This window comes from Ursus americanus, chromosome 2 (genome assembly GCF_024610735.1).
Source record: "Ursus americanus isolate L20-20 chromosome 2, mUrsAme1.1.p, whole genome shotgun sequence".
Lineage (NCBI taxonomy): Eukaryota > Metazoa > Chordata > Mammalia > Carnivora > Ursidae > Ursus > Ursus americanus.
Genome location: NC_142128.1, coordinates 94,099,956 through 94,117,029, shown reverse-complemented (window position 1 = coordinate 94,117,029; position 17,074 = coordinate 94,099,956). Strand labels below are relative to the sequence as shown.

Sequence of the window (17,074 nt, the reverse complement as noted above, 5' to 3'; positions counted from 1 at the left end):
AAAAAAACAGATTTTATTTATTTATTTGACAGAGAGAGATAGTGAGAGAGCGAGAGAGAGAGAGCACGAACATGGGGAGCTGCATGCAGAGGGAGAGAGAGAGGGAGAGGGAGAAGCACGCTTCTTGATGAGCCGAGAGCACTATGGGGCACTCCAACCCAGGACACTGGGATCATGACCTGAGCTCATGACCTGAGCCGAAGGCAGAGGCTTACCTGATTGAGGCACCCAGCCATCCCAGCTGTAGAGGCTTTTATTTTAAAACCCTCTGCTTGTTACTGCTTCCTTAGCCTGCAAGAACAGAGCAGGCATAGGTGAGGTTGGGTAAGTTACTTATCCTCCTGGTCTGAAACACAGTGCAAACAATAATTGTATTTTTTTAGGGCATTAAATAAAGAGCTGGTACCTGGGCTGTGACGGAAATCACTTCTTACTATCTTTTCCAATATCAAGCCATTAGCAAATGGACAATAGAGACAGAGGGAAGACCAGGAGCCAAATGCTCCTGAAGAGATCTTGAGAGGGTGACATGCTTGGCTCTTACCGATGTCATGCTGATACTCCTGGGACAAGTTCAGGTGTGCCGTGTTTACCCAAACTGACAGATCATAGAACTTTTTGTCCCTTCCTCAGGAAAGCCTTCTCTGGTCACCTGCAGAGGAGAAGAGGCCTGGAAGGTATCTGCCGTTTCAGAACCCTATGCTTCTCCTTCACAGCATTCACCACAACCCTCACACAGATTATTGTTGTAATTGTTTGCTGTGTGTCTACCATGTGACCGCCTGGCTTACCTCTGTATCCTTAGCTTCGTCACAAAGATTGGTTCATCTTAGGCAATTTAAATGTTTGATGAATTGAATAAGTCCTCAGGGGAGAGGGCAGAGGCTGTGTTCTTTTGTTTGTTGTTTAAATGTTTTTACCTTCAATATCGTGAAGCACTTCAAGCGAAAACGGCATCCTCAGCTCTCAATCAGTGTTTTGTGAAAGGACCCGTCTCTCACTCATCAGGAACTCTACATGCTGTAGTAGCTGCAGTCGCCTCGGAGGCTCCTTCCAGCTCCCTTCTTGAAGGGAAATCATATGAACTCAACAGGTGGCACATGAAAATAGATTTTCTTTGATGTCACTTGTAGAGGGCTTTTAGAGTGACCTGATAAAGTTGTGGAGTGGGCACTCAGTTTGTTGTGACTTTACTGTTAGTTATATTTTGAAAGAGTAGTTCTCAAAGTGTGGTCCTGGACCAATCATTTGTATCACTATTGCCAGAAATGCAAATCCTTAGACCTCTGTATAGGCCTGATCAATCCTAAAGTCTGGAAGTGGGGTTCAGCAATCTGTTTTAATAAGTCTTCCAGGGGCGCCTGGGTGGCGCAGTCCTTAAGCGTCTGCCTTCGGCTCAGGGCGTGGTCCCGGTGTTCCGGGATCGAGCCCCACATCAGGCTCCTCTGCTAGGAGCCTGCTTCTTCCTCCACTCCCCCTGCTTGTGTTCACTCTCTCGCTGGCTGGCTCTGTCAAATAAATAAACAAAATCTTTAAAATCTTAAAAAAAAAAAAAGTCTTACAAGTGATTCTGATGCATGCCAAAATTGGAGAACTACTCTCTTACACCAAAGTTTAAGTCCACTTTAAGGATTAATAGTCCTCTTGGCTACCTCTGCTGGTGAGGTCTCTAATAGCCCAGACTACAGATGCTCCTTCCAAGCGTATGTGCCCTGCTCGGTCTGTACATTTTGCCTGCATTTCACAGTGCTGTGAACAGCCCAGCGATGCTCCTATGTGGCACAGGTGTCCGCCACAGGAACTTCCTTAGGGTATTAGGATAAGATGAGCTTCTGAAAGTACAGTTTGCTCATCAAACACGTCAGGTAAGCAGTAGCAACTACTGATAGATGACACCAGAATGACAATCTAAGGAGGCTGATTGTCAAAATGAGTGTGAAATTTGCTCGCTGTGCGTTGTGGGGAGAAGGTGAGGAGGCACCTCGAAAACGTGGTTGCTATTCCAATTCTGAATTTTCACGTCACTACATGAATAGTGGAACCTGCATTTTGGTGCAGAAAAAATACCACCCAGTGCCAGTTTTCTCCAAAACAAACTCCAATTTTGTAAGTTGAGCGGTTAAACTAAGGGAGGGCGGGGCGGGAGGTGCAGAAGATAACCGGGCTAGGAAGGCTTTCTCCTGCTAGGACGGGCTCTCCTCATAGTCGCCTCTTGCCCTTCTACTGGTTTGTCTTTTCGGATCCTCCTCCTCCCCGCGTCCCCCGCAGGCTGCGCTCCGCCCTTCTAGATCTGAAGTGGCCAGGAGGCCCGCTGGGACGGAAAACGAACACAGAGCCCGGAGGGTCTGTATAGTCTCCGCGGCAGAGGAAAGGCTGCCCTCGCGCGGCGCTCGGACGCAATCCCGCAGACGAGGGCGCGGGGCCTCTTCCGCCGGGACTCGGGCCCGTGGCCCCGCCCCTTGCTGCGGCGCGCAGAGACCCGCTCGGCGCCTGCGACGACCCCGCCGGCCTGTGGCGAGCGCGTCTCGGCCAATGAGGCTCCAGGAGCGAAAAGCGGTGACCAATGAGACGCTGGGAGGGTCTGGGTGGCCAACCAATCGCGACGCCTGGTACCCGGATATGATTGCTGCGTCTGCAACCCGGCTCTGAGGGAGTGTGAGGGGCTCGGCACGTGGGGCTGGGTGTGTGAGCTGGGCGGACGGGTGACCGGGTATTAAGTTCAGTGTCGTGCGTGGGGCTGACGTGTGAGCTCATCCCTGGGGTTTTGAGCGAGGGATAAGTCAGTGTGGTTGTCTGTCGTGGGAAGAACAGCACGGCAGGGTGCCGGTGCCGGCGTGTGTGGAAGCCCCACCGATGGTAGCTCAGAGGGCGAGTAGCAGAGTCGTGAGGACGCAGCTCGGACAGTGACAGTATGAACCTCTTACCCAAGAGCTCCAGGGAGTTCGGCTCCGTCGACTACTGGGAGAGGTTCTTCCAGCAGCGGGGAAAGAGAGCTTTCGAGTGGTATGGGAGCTACCTGGAGCTGTGCGGGGTGCTGCACAAGTACATCAAACCCAGGGAGAAGGTGAGCGCGGCCTGGCGTCCTGCGTGTGTGCTCGGGAATGTGCGGACTGAGAGCTTTAACCCCGCCCTTGGAGGTAGCGACCGGCCGGATCTGACAATAGCACATGGGGCCCATGTTTTCCGGCGAAAAGGCCGTTTTGAAATGTTGCCAGACCTCCTGCCTCAGCCCATCCTTGAGTTCGTAATCTCACTGGAAGGGTGACTTTAGTCGTGCAACGAGCTGTGGCCTCCCAGAGCCGCGGTGTGCGTTCTGTCACTGTCCCTCCCCGTAAAGCAGGTAATACCTGTGGCTTTACTGAGACGGGGGTCTGTTGACGGAACGGGTGTTGCTGGCGCACTGAATTTCAGGCGCCGCGCTCAGCCCATAAGCAGCAAGAGCCGGAAGGCACGTCCCAGGGTGACGACTGCTGAGTACAATGCTAGGGCTTTGATGGAGTGAAGTGTCCTGGAGCTGGGGAAGAAAGAGGCGTAGAAAGGTAACTTCCGTGGGGGATGCTCTGAGTGCCAAGACCGATGGTGGGTGCTGTGTGTGTGTGTTCCTTCAACAGCTGAAATCTCATAATAACTTTGTAAGGTTCATTCATTGTATTGACTGGAAACAGGGTCTGGGCATAAGTTTCTTGCCCAACAGCCTAGGTATAGTGAGTGGTCACATGGGAGTTTAAACTCAGCCCCCTCCAGTCCAAGACTTACCCACTTCCCACCAGGCTTTTCCAAAGATGGTGACATTGGGGCTGAATTTTGAAGGATCAGTGGGTGATAGCTCCACAGAGAGGGTGGCAACAACATGTCTTTTAAATTTGACTTTAGAAAATAGCAGAATAAGGGCACCTGGGTGGCTCAGTCATCTAAGTGTCTGACTCTTGAGCTCAGCACAAGTCTTGATCTCTGTCTTGTGGGTTCAGGCTCTGGCTTGGGCTCTGACCTCGGGGTGGAGCCCACCTAAACAAACAAGCAAAAAAAGCAAATAGAATACCAAGAGGTGGACTCGAAGGCATGAGTGGAGTAGGGTTATGCCACAACTGGTTTTCAGTAGTAAAACAATTTGGATTCTGTGACTTCCTATCACTTCTTAAGTAATAGTGCTTGCTTCAGAGAAAGAACAACCAGGATTAGCTTGTTTTGCTGTATGGAAAGCCCATTTTTACATACCTTGAACTGTGTGGCTGAGTGTGGTTTTCACCGGTAAGTTCCTCTAAGCAGTAGTGTTTCAAGATGGAGCCTAGAATCACCTCTGTAATGGTGCTTTCTTCTGACAGTAGCATCTGCACCTTCTGAAAACTTAACAGCCAGGGCAAGACTTGATTTGGGAATTATCTGCCCGTCATTGCTTTGCCTTGATCACCTTCATCTTTTTGGCTTTTTCCCGCAGGTGCTGGTGATTGGGTGTGGTAACTCAGAGCTAAGTGAGCAGCTGTATGATGTGGGCTATCAGGATATAGTGAATATAGACATCAGTGAGGTGGTTATCAAGCAAATGAAGGAACGCAATGCCAGCCGTCGGCCCCAGATGAGCTTCTTGAAGATGGACATGACACAGATGGAGTTTCCTGATGCTTCGTTCCAGGTGGTGTTAGACAAGGGCACCCTGGACGCTGTCCTGACAGATGAGGAGGAGAAGACCCTGCACCAAGTGGACAGGATGCTGGCTGAGGTTGGCCGTGTCCTGCAGGTGGGCGGTCGCTACCTCTGCATCTCCCTGGCTCAGGCTCACATCCTGAAGAAAGCAGTGGGTCACTTCTCTCGGGAGGGGTGGATGGTGAGGGTGCACCAGGTGGCCAACAGCCAGGACCAGGTGTTGGAAGCAGAGCCTCGGTTCTCCCTACCTGTTTTTGCCTTCATCATGACCAAGTTCAGGCCAGTCCCCGGCTCTGCCCTTCAAATCTTTGAGCTATGTGCTCAGGAGCAGGGCAAGCCTGTGCGGTTGGAGAGTGCTGAGCAGCTGGCTGAGGCGGTGCGGGAGCGGCAGCAGTATGCCTGGCTGTGCAGCCAGCTGTACCGCAAGGCCGGGCTGGGGAGTGTATCTCTGGACTTGTGCGATGGGGACACGGGGGAGCCACGCTACACCCTCCACGTGGTGGACAGCCCCACTGTGAAACCATCGCGGGACAATCATTTTGCCATTTTCATCAGTGAGTTGGGATTGCTCCCTCTCTTCCCTGGAGGGGCTGGCTCATAGGGGCTGGGGCTTTGGTGGATGGGTAGGCCGTGGCCAGTTTTATCTTGCAGAGGGTGGCATTTCAAGAGGTTAGACTAGCCCAGGCATGAGGAAGGGGGAGTAGCAGCTGTCCAGCTACCTGCTTAAGACTTGAGGCTTATTCACATCTTCCATTGCAAAGGCTTGGTGAAGTGTGAGAATGGGTTTGGTAGAGAGGAGAGAGAGGCAGCACAGGTAAATTTAGGTGAGTCTCACAGGGTAGAGAGTTACTTTGTAACATGGAGTCATGGAAGCAGCAGAGTCTCAGCTCTGAAGCCTGTGAGCTGCATGACTGTGTTTCTCTGTTGAATTTAGGGAGACAGTACAGAGTAGTAGCTAAAAAAGTGACTTTGGGTTCCAGTTCTAACTCAGTCCCTTCCTGGTGGTGTGACCTTGGACGTTCCTTTTCTTTCTGTGCCTGAGTTTCCTCATCTATAAAGCAGGATCTCACACCTAACTGTGCCGTGTAGGTGTGAGAAGTGTAAAATCTCTTAGAGTGGTGTTCGCACATGGTAAGTGCTTAATAAACAGAAGTGGCATTAGTGAAGGATGTAAATGATAGCAGATTTACCTTAGTAATGATCAAAAGAGATAGGGTGACGAAGTGCTTTCAAAAGTAGGAAACTCTAGACAAAGGCAAGATGTTGAAATCATCATGCTGGTAATTTGCTGACAAGTGAGCTATTTTCCCAAGTATTCTGTAATTCTCCCTGTCCATCTTTGAGAACAAATAGTACAGTTGATATAAGCATGGAGTCTGGGGCTGGACTGCCTGGGTTGGAGCCCCAGCTTCACCATTTACTAATTGCGTGAACTTGGGCAAATAATTCCACTTCTGTGTCTCAATGTTCTCATTTATAAAATGGGAATAATAATACCACCTGCATCTTAGACTGTTGTGAGGATTCAATTAGTTTCTCTTTGTAAACTTCTTAGAATAATGCCTGGCATGTAATAAGTGTTAGTATTATTGCTATTTTTCTTGCACTAGGTACCTACCTCTCTCTCTTTACACAGACGGTCACGTGAGTCCTACCATGTGTCCGATGGCTGCTTTGCTCTGGGCATTGTGCACTAGGGAATTGATAGCCCTCAGTGGGTCACAGTTGGAAGGGATGCTGGGCCTATGCTGGGGCTGACTCTGCCATGCAGGTCATATTGGTTGGGGCTTGAACACTCTTCCCTGGACTCCGTGTCATCAAGTGCCTCTTTCCAGTCCCCCAGGGTCGGGAGACCGAGTGGCTCTTTGGCATGGAGGAGGGTCGGAAGCAGCTGGCGGCCAGTGCAGGCTTCAGGAGACTGATCACAGTGGCCCTCCACCGAGGCCAGCGGTACGAAAGCATGGACAGCATCCAGGCTGAGCTGTCAGCCAGAGTCATGGAGTTGGCTCCTGCCGGGGTGCCCGCCCAGCAGCAGGTAACAGAGCTCTGGCAGCAGCTTTCACGGATCTCTAGAGAAGTCATTTTAGCAGCCACAAAGGCAGAGGGTGTCTTGGAAGAAGCTAGGATGAGGATCTGTGCCCCTACCCTAGTCTGTTCCTGGAGGGCGTGTCAACAGCTCAGAACTAAGTGGGCAATACTTATGTTCTTTTGCCCCAGGCAGTGAGAGGAAGGAGAACGATTGCTCTTTTGAGACACCCAGTAGCATCTGTTTTTCTGGCCTCTGAGACTCCACAGAAATGAAATGCTGTCCACCTTGCAGCCTCCAGCTCTTTAACCTGTGGATTGTTCAGACTCTTTCTCCTGACACTCTTTTGTGCAGGCCTTCCTTGAGCATTTTGCTTCTTAGAACCATCATTATCTCAGTGTAGAATGGAAAAGAGGTAAAATAGCTCAGGTTAGTTTTCAGGATATTAGCATTGCTGGTCTGGTATTTTCCTGGGAAGGAAATAAGGTTTTTGCTGACATTGTCTGTCTTGTTTCATCCTGCTCAGACAGGGTCGTTGATAGGTGATGCATTGCAGGTACTAGATAGGAAATCCAAGGTCCCTGGGGGCTGTTGCCATACTAACAGATCTGAAAAGATAAACCTAGACTCCCATGTTCTCGCCTGTGGTTCTGCCCACTAGGCTGTCTTGTGTTTGCGGATAAATGTGTGTTTGATTCTTCTGGCAGACTTTGGGGTTGGTGTCCATCAAAGAGATGTAGATCCTGTGGGGAGGTCATCTGGGACCCTCTCTCCAGGGCCTGCGTCTCTGCGAAGTCAGTGGTCCCCGGTGATTATTAAATACTCTTGAAGGTCTTTAAAAGAACTAGAAGTAAAGATTGGGAAGGGTAATGAAAAGTCTAGGGGGAAAATATATTTTTCTCCTAATTTTTTCTTCTGTTTATAAAAATGGGGGAAAAGATGAGAATAATTGGGGGAAGGGAGAGATTTCGTCAAAGTTGGAATGGTTGCTTTCTCTCTGGATTTTGTTCTCTTAATCCCTATTCAGATTTCTTCTTTCATACTTATAGTTCCCTCTGGAGGGTTCCCTCTGGCTTTTATGGAAAGTCTTTTGAGGATTCCTAAGGAAAAACTCCTGTTTTTCTGAGGGAGAACCCTTGTGTTTCACTAAGAGTTTGGGGGATCTTTCTGTGTTCAATTGGTTTTCCAAAGAGTGAATTAAACCTTTTGTGATCTGTTGAAAGGCCCCAGGGAAGTTCATTTATAGAATGGCAAATCTTGGAAGTTCTTGCTGTCCTGAACCTTGGTATGGGCATTCCTCATACATATACAAAGGGAAAAGATTATTAGTTCTCATGTTTCTTAATTGAGTTGGTGTTTGACCACCTCTTTGTTATATCTTCAGGTGCCCTTTCTGTCTGTGGGTGGGGACATCGGGGTCCGGACCGTTCAGCACCAAGACTGCAGTCCCTTGAGTGGCAGCTATGTGGTCGAGGATGTACAGGGGGATGACAAGCACTACTTCCGGCGGCTGATCTTCCTCAGCAACAGGAATGTGGTGCAGTCAGAAGCCAGGTTGCTGAAGGATGTGTCTCACAGAGGTGAGGTGTCATCTGCACACTGGTGGGACCCATGTGGACATGGCCTGGATTCTCCATTCGAGGTGGTTGGACCGACCTGGAAGCTTGCCAAGATATAGGACAGCCAGATCTGGGTACCTGTGATCAGAGGCACATGGCTCTTCGAGTTTTCCTGTTACCAACTAGGCTCTTCAAGTGTAAATGGCAAGAAGCACAACGGAGGTGTATGTCATTCTTGAGCAAAGCCTGGGTCTCAAATGATAAGGGGCTGGGGTGGTGGTTTACCAAATACATGTGTTTATCACTTTAATGCCTTCAGTTTAGAGGCCATCTGTTTTGTACGTTGCTCCATATGCATCTGTATTGTATTAATTCAGTAAACTTCTGTGGGGTGAACCAGAAACGTCCGGGTGCAGGTGAACCCCACCTCCTCCATACTGCCAGCCATTATCATATGTTTCAGAAAGGCTTTAGAGTTGGTGGGTACCTTAGAGGTCACCTAGTCCGGTGCTATTTAGTAGAACTTTCTGCATTGGAGGGAATGTTTAATATCCACTTAGCTTCCCAGTATGGTAACAATTAACCACATGTGCCTCCTGAGCACATGGACTGTGGCTGGTGCAAGTGAGGTACTGAATCCTTAATATTTTTAAATTGTAATTTATGTTTACATTTCAATAGTTACAAGGAGCTGGTGGCTATGGTATTAGACAGTGTAGATCTAGGCCATGTCCTGTAGGATCCTTTTTGTTTGTTTTTTTTTTTTTTTAAAGTAGGCTCCACGCCCAGTGGAGCCTTGGGTCGAATCAAGCTGGCTACAGCACAGTGCTGCTGGTATGGCTTGCTTTCCACGGACGAGAGTGCTAAGCATAGGACCTCATCATCTCTCTCTCTCTCATTTAGCCCAGAAGAAACGGAAAAAGGACAGGAAGAAGCAGCGGCCTGCTGACACTCCAGAGGACCTCCCTGCAGCCCCAGGGCAGTCCATTGACAAGAGTTACCTGTGCTGTGAACACCACAAAGCAATGATTGCCGGCCTTGCCCTGCTCAGAAACCCGGAGCTGCTCCTGGGTGAGGGAGACGCCGCTGCCTTCCACAGGAGGGGGCGTGTAAGATTACAGCTGTCTTGTGGCTTGAGCACAGCGATTACAGACCAACACATGCACATATCTTCATAGTTTTCTTCTTCCCAATCTTCTTCTAAGTTAATAAACATCCAGTAACTTTTCCTCAAACTCAAATTATAATCTCGAAATGGCTGCACGTGTGGAAGTCTAAATGTTTTCTTTATTCGTTTATTTAAAATATTAAAGTATGAAATGTATTCAGTGAGATACATGAAATACACAGATTTTAAGTTGTTCAGTTTGATGAGTGTTTGCATATGCGTCTACCCATGTAACCAGAGGGAATATTTAAAAATCTTGATTCCAGAAATTCCTGTGCACTTGAGAAGAATTTCTGGTTTCAGTAATTCATTATTTGAGCACCAGATGCAATTGTTTCTTGAATTTCTACTTAAATAAAAAAAATCTATAAGTAGAACAATTATAACATTGTTTCTAATAATAAGTTTGGATCTGGCCACAGTAGCAAAAATGCTTATTTTTCTGTCTAGGCTTGTAACTGTTCACCCAAAGTCCTGAGGATGTCTTACTGAAACACCCTGTACTCTTGGCCTATCTTGGTGTCGATGTATGTCCCTAGAGTCTCAGTTCTTACGCTAATCCTCAGATATTAATCCCACATTTAATGTCTCCTTTTGGTGATTCTTGTTTCTTGTCTTCTTCTGTCTGCCTGTGGTTGCTGAGGTTTCTTTGTACTTAGAACTAGGATTTGGGCCTTTGTTTTCCCGTGATTTCTGGAACCTGGATGGATTGCCTTCATTTGGCTGATGTGTCTGAGAAGGCAGTTGTGGCCTTTGAGTTGAAAGCTGGGCAGAGGGCATTGCATCTACGTTGCTTTGTGATCATGTGTGAGATGTTGGCCATTGTCCCTTCCATTTCCTGGGGGAAGTCTAATAATGCTTATGGTGGGGAATCTTGGCACAATGTCAGCTGAGTGCTTTGGGTCTGTTGTAATAGCACACTGGTTCAGCCTCTAGGTCTAGTAAAGGAAGGATTGTGAGGCCAGGGTAGAGTTTTCAGATGTCAGATTGGCCCCTAAACTTCTGGGATGAGACAGAAAGGCTAGGCCTCTAAATCTTGTATCCCTTGGGCAGAGCCAGTAATCCAACTCCCTCCTCTGCCTTCCCCAAGGCTGGTACAAAACTTTGAGTGAGCAGATCGTCAAATGATGCTTTATTTCTTTATTGCAGAGACCCCACTGGCATTGTTGGTGGTAGGCCTGGGTGGGGGCAGCCTCCCCCTGTTCGTCCACGATCATTTCCCGAAGTCCTGCATTGATGCTGTGGAGATCGACCCCTCCATGTTGGAAGTGGCCACCCAGTGGTTTGGCTTCTCCCAGAGTGAACGGATGAAGGTCCATATTGCAGATGGCCTGGACTATATTACCAGCCTGGCGGGAAGAGAAGGTATGGCTATTGGAGAATTTGGAGGGGTGTTGAAGGAAGAGTCATCCAAAGTCTGTAGATCTGCGAGGGCCTTTAGAATTCATCTCGAACAATTAGCATTGTCCCGTCTTTCACCCTTTTTTGTTCATTCATTGGTTGATGTATTGACTCAGTGAATCTAGAGTGCCAGCCATGTGCTCAGCACTGTGCTAGGAGTTGGGGTACAGCAGCAAGTAAAACCAACCATTTCTGCCCTTGGGGTGCTAACCGATCAGTGGGCTTTTCTCGTGGTTCTCTTCTGACTCTGTGTCCTTGCCACATCCTTATCTTCCCAAGGCACCTAAGGTCTGTAGCCGGGTGAGAAAAAGGGGAAGAAAAGTTGGGGTGTGTGTTGGAAGTTGTTTTTTCAATCTTTCAGCTGGGGAGAGAGCCAAACAGCATTCATGTAGGTCAGTGTTTGTACACCTGAGGGCATTGGGCAGTGTCTGCAGACATGTGTTTGGTCCTTATAACCGCAGGGTATGGGTGCTTCTGACCGCGAGTGAATAGAGACCAGAGATTCTGCTAAACATCCTGCGGTGCACAGGACAGCCACCCCTGCCAGTGATCTGACCCCAAGTGTCAGTAGTGCTGAGGGTGAGAAATCCTGAAGCACATGCTACTCAGCAGGAATTCTGATGGCCGTGCTGCTGCTGCTGCTGGAATTCAGGCTCCATTTTGCTTTAATATTTCCTATCTCAGACGTAGGACAAAAGGCATGTTAAGGTTCTGCAGTATCTCCTGTGCTCCTTTTGACACTTTATATGTAGGCTCCTGGAGACCGGTGCTTCCCTGAGCATGAGTCCCTCAGGGAGAAGTCAGTCAGGTTGGTTCAGTTTTACGTGAACCTAGTGAGCTCAGGCCACCCACCCTTCCTGGTCTGCCCATTCCATAACTGATCCTCTGGTTCTCACTGGATCAGAGCATCTCCCAGGTAGGGTGTTGCAAAGTAGGATACCCGGGGTGAGTACTTTGGTGCTGGGATGGACAGATGGTACAGGAATTTTAATTGCACACTGAACTTAAGTATGTCAGAGTTTCACAGGTTACCTCTCTGAGGCTGGGGCCAGGGTGGGGGCCCAGACCCAACACAGTTAATACATGGGAATTTAAAACTGTGTTAGGCTCATGGCAGTCTGTGATATGTGGCCATCATTACTGCCTATCAGTCAGTTTTGAACAGCCTGGCGATGATCTCTAACAACCACCTTCCAGATTATTAGAGGGCTCAGTGCTACAAATGTGAGCATGGTTGTCCTTAGGCTTTGATGAGCCAACATGTTCTGCTCTGTAAGAAACCAACACAAGATTTGTGCCATGGCAGTATGGGCATGTAATAGTCCTATGTCAATATTTATTAATTAATGAATAATCATTATCATAGTCTCAAAAGTTTGCTCAAAGTCAGTAGCATTGCAGGCTTAACCCTTGTAGAAACTATTTCTGTTATAGCAACGAGTGCATCCGATGCATCATCAGTTCTTTCTCACCCATTTAGCAAAATCTTTCTTTCTTGAGCCAGTTATTGTTCAAATACTAGAAAAGATATACTAACTTTAACTGGAGAACATTTTCTCCTGACCTATTTGCTGGGTCAGCCCTTAAAGGCTTATGCAGCTGCTTTGCCTAAATCAGTAGTTCTCAATTCTGCCTGTATTTCAAATTACCTGGGAGTTTAAGGAAAATACCTGAGGCTTCCTATCTCTTCTCCTACCTGTTCCTTCCCACACCTGGGTTTTTGAGTCAGGTGGTCAAGAATGGAGCCCAGGTTCTCAAAGTATTTTGAATATTCCCAGGTGACTCTAAATGTTCTGCTGGGATTGAAATTACTGGTATAGATGGACTCTTACCCAAGTAATAATCATGGTAGCGTGGACCCCATGAATGTGTGTGCTTATGGAAGGTGCTTCTAAATGTGGAGGAGAAGATAGGTAAAAGCCCTGTCTGTCATGTGGGTGCTCACAGCAGAGCCCTGATTGACAACGATTCCCCTGGACAGTGATGTCAGTGACCTTACAGACAAACCACAGCCTCCATTTCATCCTTCTGACTTCGTCACCTGTGGCCACCACAGGTCTTAGGGGAGGTACGGTATAGGAATGTAAATGGTGTTAGACAAAGACTTGTTTGCTTCTCTTTCCCAGTACGGCCCCACTACAATGTCATCATGTTTGATGTCGACAGTAAGGACCCAACACTGGGAATGAGTTGTCCACCACCAGCTTTTGTGGACCAGCCTTTCCTGCAGAAGGTCAAAAGCATCTTGACTCCTGAAGGTAGGAAGTACAAAAGGTTGGGGAGGGAGGTGGGATGGGTCCTTTAAAAATGGTTTTCTTTTTAATGAAAAACACACATGTCATAAGTGTGTACCTCGATGAATTTCCCCGAATTGAACACACCCGTTTACTCTCATCAGACACAGAACATTTGCAGCCCCCCAGAAAGTCCACCTCTTACCTTCTTCCACTAACTCCTCCTCTCAAGGATAACCCCTATCCTAACTTCTGTCAGTACAGCTTAGTTTTGCCCATTTTTGTTCTTTGTATAAATGGAATCTTATGGAACATATTGTTTGTTTTCTTTCACCAAACACGATCTTTGTGAGATTTAGCCATAGTGTTGTGTTTACATTGTTCTTTATATTGTTGTGTAGTATCATTGCGTGTCTATACCGCATTCATCTCCATTCTGCTGGTATTGGATTGTTTCCTACTTGGGGGCTTTTAGAAGAGTACTGACATCAACATTCTAATAGATGCCTTTTGGTAAGATTTATTTGCAGGTCTGTTGGGCATATAAGTAGGGTTGTAATTGCGGGATCATAGTTTACTTGTAAGCTGGGTTTCCTAGATGTTGCCACACAGTTTTACAATGTGTAGCAATTTACATTTCCCCCAGCTTAGTCATGCTAGCTACCATTTGATTTCTTTCCATGTGGGCTGGACTAGGCGTTATGCTGTTTCATCTTCATAGCAGCCAATTTTCAGATAAGGAAACCGAAGTAAGGAAACTTTGCCAAGGTGACACAAGGTAACAAGCTGGGGCTCCAACCGAGATCCTTGTGACTTGGAAGCTGGAGCTCTTAGTCCCTATGTTGACAGCCTTCCAGATGTTTTGATTTGGTGTCAGGTACTTGAACAGAGTTATTGGGAACCTGCATTGTCACAGCTCAAGGTAACCTTGGCCCTCTTCCTGGCTGATAAATATGCCATAATGTATATGTCAAGAATGTAACACCCCTATGGAGAATGATAAAGTAATTTGTTAGCAGCACAGAAGAGCAAGAAATTATCTTGAAGTTTTCTCATAGTTCACATATTCCTGCTTTCATATGCGGTGTGCTCTCTGCAAACTCAACTGCAGCTGTGTTTTCTTAGGCCACCAGCCTCCCTGTGGCAGGAAATCGGTCTATTCCTCAGAGCTGAACCTTGTTTCCAGCATGTCCCTTGATCTGTGGGACATGACTCTTTCCTTCCCACCCTATAGGTGTCTTTATCCTCAACCTTGTGTGCCGGGACTTGGGGCTGAAGGACTCAGTGCTGAGCGGGCTCAAAGCGGTCTTCCCTCTCCTGTATGTCCGGCGAATTGAGGGTGAGGTAAACGAGATCCTGTTCTGTCAGCTGCACCCGGAGCAGAAACTTGCCACGCCAGAGCTCTTGGAAATGGCCCAGGCCTTGGAGCAGACCCTGAGGAAGCCTGGGAGAGGTTGGGATGACACATATGTACTGTCAGATATGCTCAAGACCGTGAAGATTGTGTGACTGCTGGGCTGGGAAGTCTGCTCCATTTCCTGCCACACTGACCTTGGGCTCCTAGCCTTCCAGAGATTGAAGAATTATAATGCACAATATTTTTTAAGCCTCATTTTTCTTGGTTTCATACTCAGCTGCATGTGACCTCCAGCTTTGTGAGGTTGCCTGAAGATCTGGGGAAATAAAAAATGTCCTTCCCATCCTGTCCTCTTTAGTACCACTCGGTTGATTCCCTCTGCTTCCTATGCTGTGTCCTTGAGTAGGATTCCCTGCAGGAGCCCCCAACAGATGCTGATGCCTTAATGACTATACACCAAGCTCCTTAGGATGGAAGACAGTCAGATTTGGTTGGTGGTTCGCTTTTGCTTTATCTTCCTATTGGTTCTGTAGGAATGAACTCAAGTGAGATAGCATAGCATTTTGTGCCAAAAGACTATAAAGATAGTAGGATTTCCATAGATGTGAGACAGATTTGAGAGAACATCGAATCTACTCTGTCTTCCTCCAGATGGAACTGCTGCTGACATGATCCCAAGTTTTAAGAACCTGCTAGCCCACTTTAACAACTTTCCTCAGCTACCCAGACCTTGTAGCCTAAGCTCTTTGTTCTGCTCTTCGTGGAAGGGATGGATGTAAGTGGCCCCATAAGTGCATGTCAGAGACAGCTGACTAAAGTCTCCAGTATCGGTTTACTCTCCTTCATTGACTGACAGCTACGTGTGGGACCCAGCGTAAAGACTGTGGTGGATGTAAAGATGGTTAAGAATGGCCAGAAAACATGGATTAGTAATAAAAATGAACATGTTCCAATAACTTTAAGTGATTCATATACACTATCTCATTTAATGAAATAAAGGAAAGTTAAACCAAAATCTCATTTGAGCCAGAAACATCAATCCTATCTGTTTATTAAAACTGTAAAACCATCAGTTCAGAGATTGGCTTGAATTTCTCTCTCCTAATTATGCCAAGGCTGACTTAATGAGCAATGCCATGGAAAACAAACATTGTCACTATCCACCACCCCTTGACCTTTTGAGATGAAGCATATTTCAAAGGTAGGGTGCCATCCTTACAAAATTGTGTCAGCCCATTGAGGAGAAAGGATGTGAGGACAGAGTAGGGTTTTTGGATTTTATCCATTACAAAGACTTGGTGTTCCTTAAGGGAGGATCTTCCCGGGAGGCCATGTAAAGGGAAGGCTATGTCATGTCATGCCCCTGTACCTAAATGGGCCACAGTTTGGGAATCCTCCATTGTCTTCTAATTTGTAAGCTCCTGCAGTATTAGGACAGATGATAGAGAAGTAGGGTCTGAGTCAGAGGATCTACTCTAACTGCCCTTCTATCCTCTCACTTTCTCAGGCTGTTGACTTTGGAATAGCACATTGGGGCAGCACAGCCAAGCTAGGGATTTACCAGAATGAAGATGAGGTCTCAACTATATCTTAAGAGAGTTGTCCGGGGAATTAAGCAGGCTTATTGGAAAGAAGCCTTTGGAAGTGGGAAGAGGCCAGCAGGGGTGATGATAGTTGTCTTCAAAATTTTGGAAGTCTGTGGGTATGAAAGAAGAGTGAAGTTGATTATGTGGGCCTCCAAAGGCTGAAGAAAGACCAGTGGGCAGAAATTACAGTTGGCAGCTTTCAACTTCATTTCCTACAAAGAGATTTGTACCAATGGAGACCACTTTGCTCACTGGAACACGTGGTGACTCAGGCCGTTTACTCAGATGCTGGTCTTAACTCCCCTTGGTTCGCTCCCTAAGTTGTGCGGAAAGGGTTTTCTGTGTACAGGCAATGCCCTTGGCCTGTATCCCATCTATCCCAGTGAAAACTATTCCCACTTTTAGGGGAGGGATGGGGATGAGTTTCCATTTTCTTTTTATTTCTTTTTTATTGAGATATAATTGACATGAAACATTAGTTTCAGGAGTACAGCATAATGATTCGTTATTTTTATGTATTACGAAATGATCACCACAATAAGTTAACATCTGAGTTGTTCACTTTTGTACTGATGACACGCAAATGGGTCTTTTTGAGAATTTTGCCTAACTTTAGGCACAAGAATTCTGAAGGATGGGGAAGCCTGTGAACTCAAATACCTTCCAGACCAGGCAAGTAACATAAATGTGTGAAGTGAGTGGACATAAAACGAAAAGGCTAGGATGAAGCCTGCAGCAAACCAGAGAATAAGGGCTCCATCAAAAGGCAGCAGCTGTTCTTCCAACTGAGAGCTGTCCTGCACAAGTGCTATCTCAGCAAACCTAGATCTTTGAAGAAAAGCCGGAAATCCTGAATGTTTCTGTGTGTGTGACTATTAAAATATTCAGTCAGAAAGTATCTTCAAGCCATAGTCAACCTGTGGGCAGGTAATTTGCATCTTCCATCGTGGGGGAAAGCCTACAGAGCACTTGAGAATCTGGCATACACCCAGACTCTGAGCGAGCATAAAACAAGGAGCAAGCTGATAGCTACTGGTCCCAAAAGTGTTAAAGTCTCATCTTGTGAGATGACCTACATTTTCTGCAGTGGCTACTCCTGTGT

The 17,074-nt window shown here is 47.2% G+C and overlaps 1 protein-coding gene across 3 annotated transcripts; it reads left to right on the top strand.

Moving 5' to 3' along the window:
• Nucleotides 1-2,642: 2,642 nt before the first annotated feature.
• METTL13 (methyltransferase 13, eEF1A N-terminus and K55) lies at nucleotides 2,643-15,401 on the top strand. 3 transcript variants are annotated; one of them, XM_045813976.2, is made up of 8 exons: nucleotides 2,643-3,064; nucleotides 4,631-5,195; nucleotides 6,477-6,676; nucleotides 8,052-8,247; nucleotides 9,130-9,297; nucleotides 10,544-10,759; nucleotides 12,922-13,053; nucleotides 14,264-15,401. In XM_045813976.2, the coding sequence occupies exons 1-8, from the start codon at nucleotides 2,912-2,914 to the stop codon at nucleotides 14,536-14,538; spliced, it is 1,905 nt and encodes a 634-aa protein (XP_045669932.1). In that variant the 5' UTR covers nucleotides 2,643-2,911; the 3' UTR covers nucleotides 14,539-15,401. The 3 variants fall into 3 exon arrangements, with proteins under 3 accessions (XP_045669932.1, XP_045669922.1, XP_045669942.1); XM_045813966.2 differs by having other exon boundaries at nucleotides 2,645-3,064; nucleotides 4,436-5,195; XM_045813986.2 differs by lacking the exon at nucleotides 2,643-3,064 and adding an exon at nucleotides 3,084-3,539 and having other exon boundaries at nucleotides 4,436-5,195.
• Nucleotides 15,402-17,074: the final 1,673 nt, after the last annotated feature.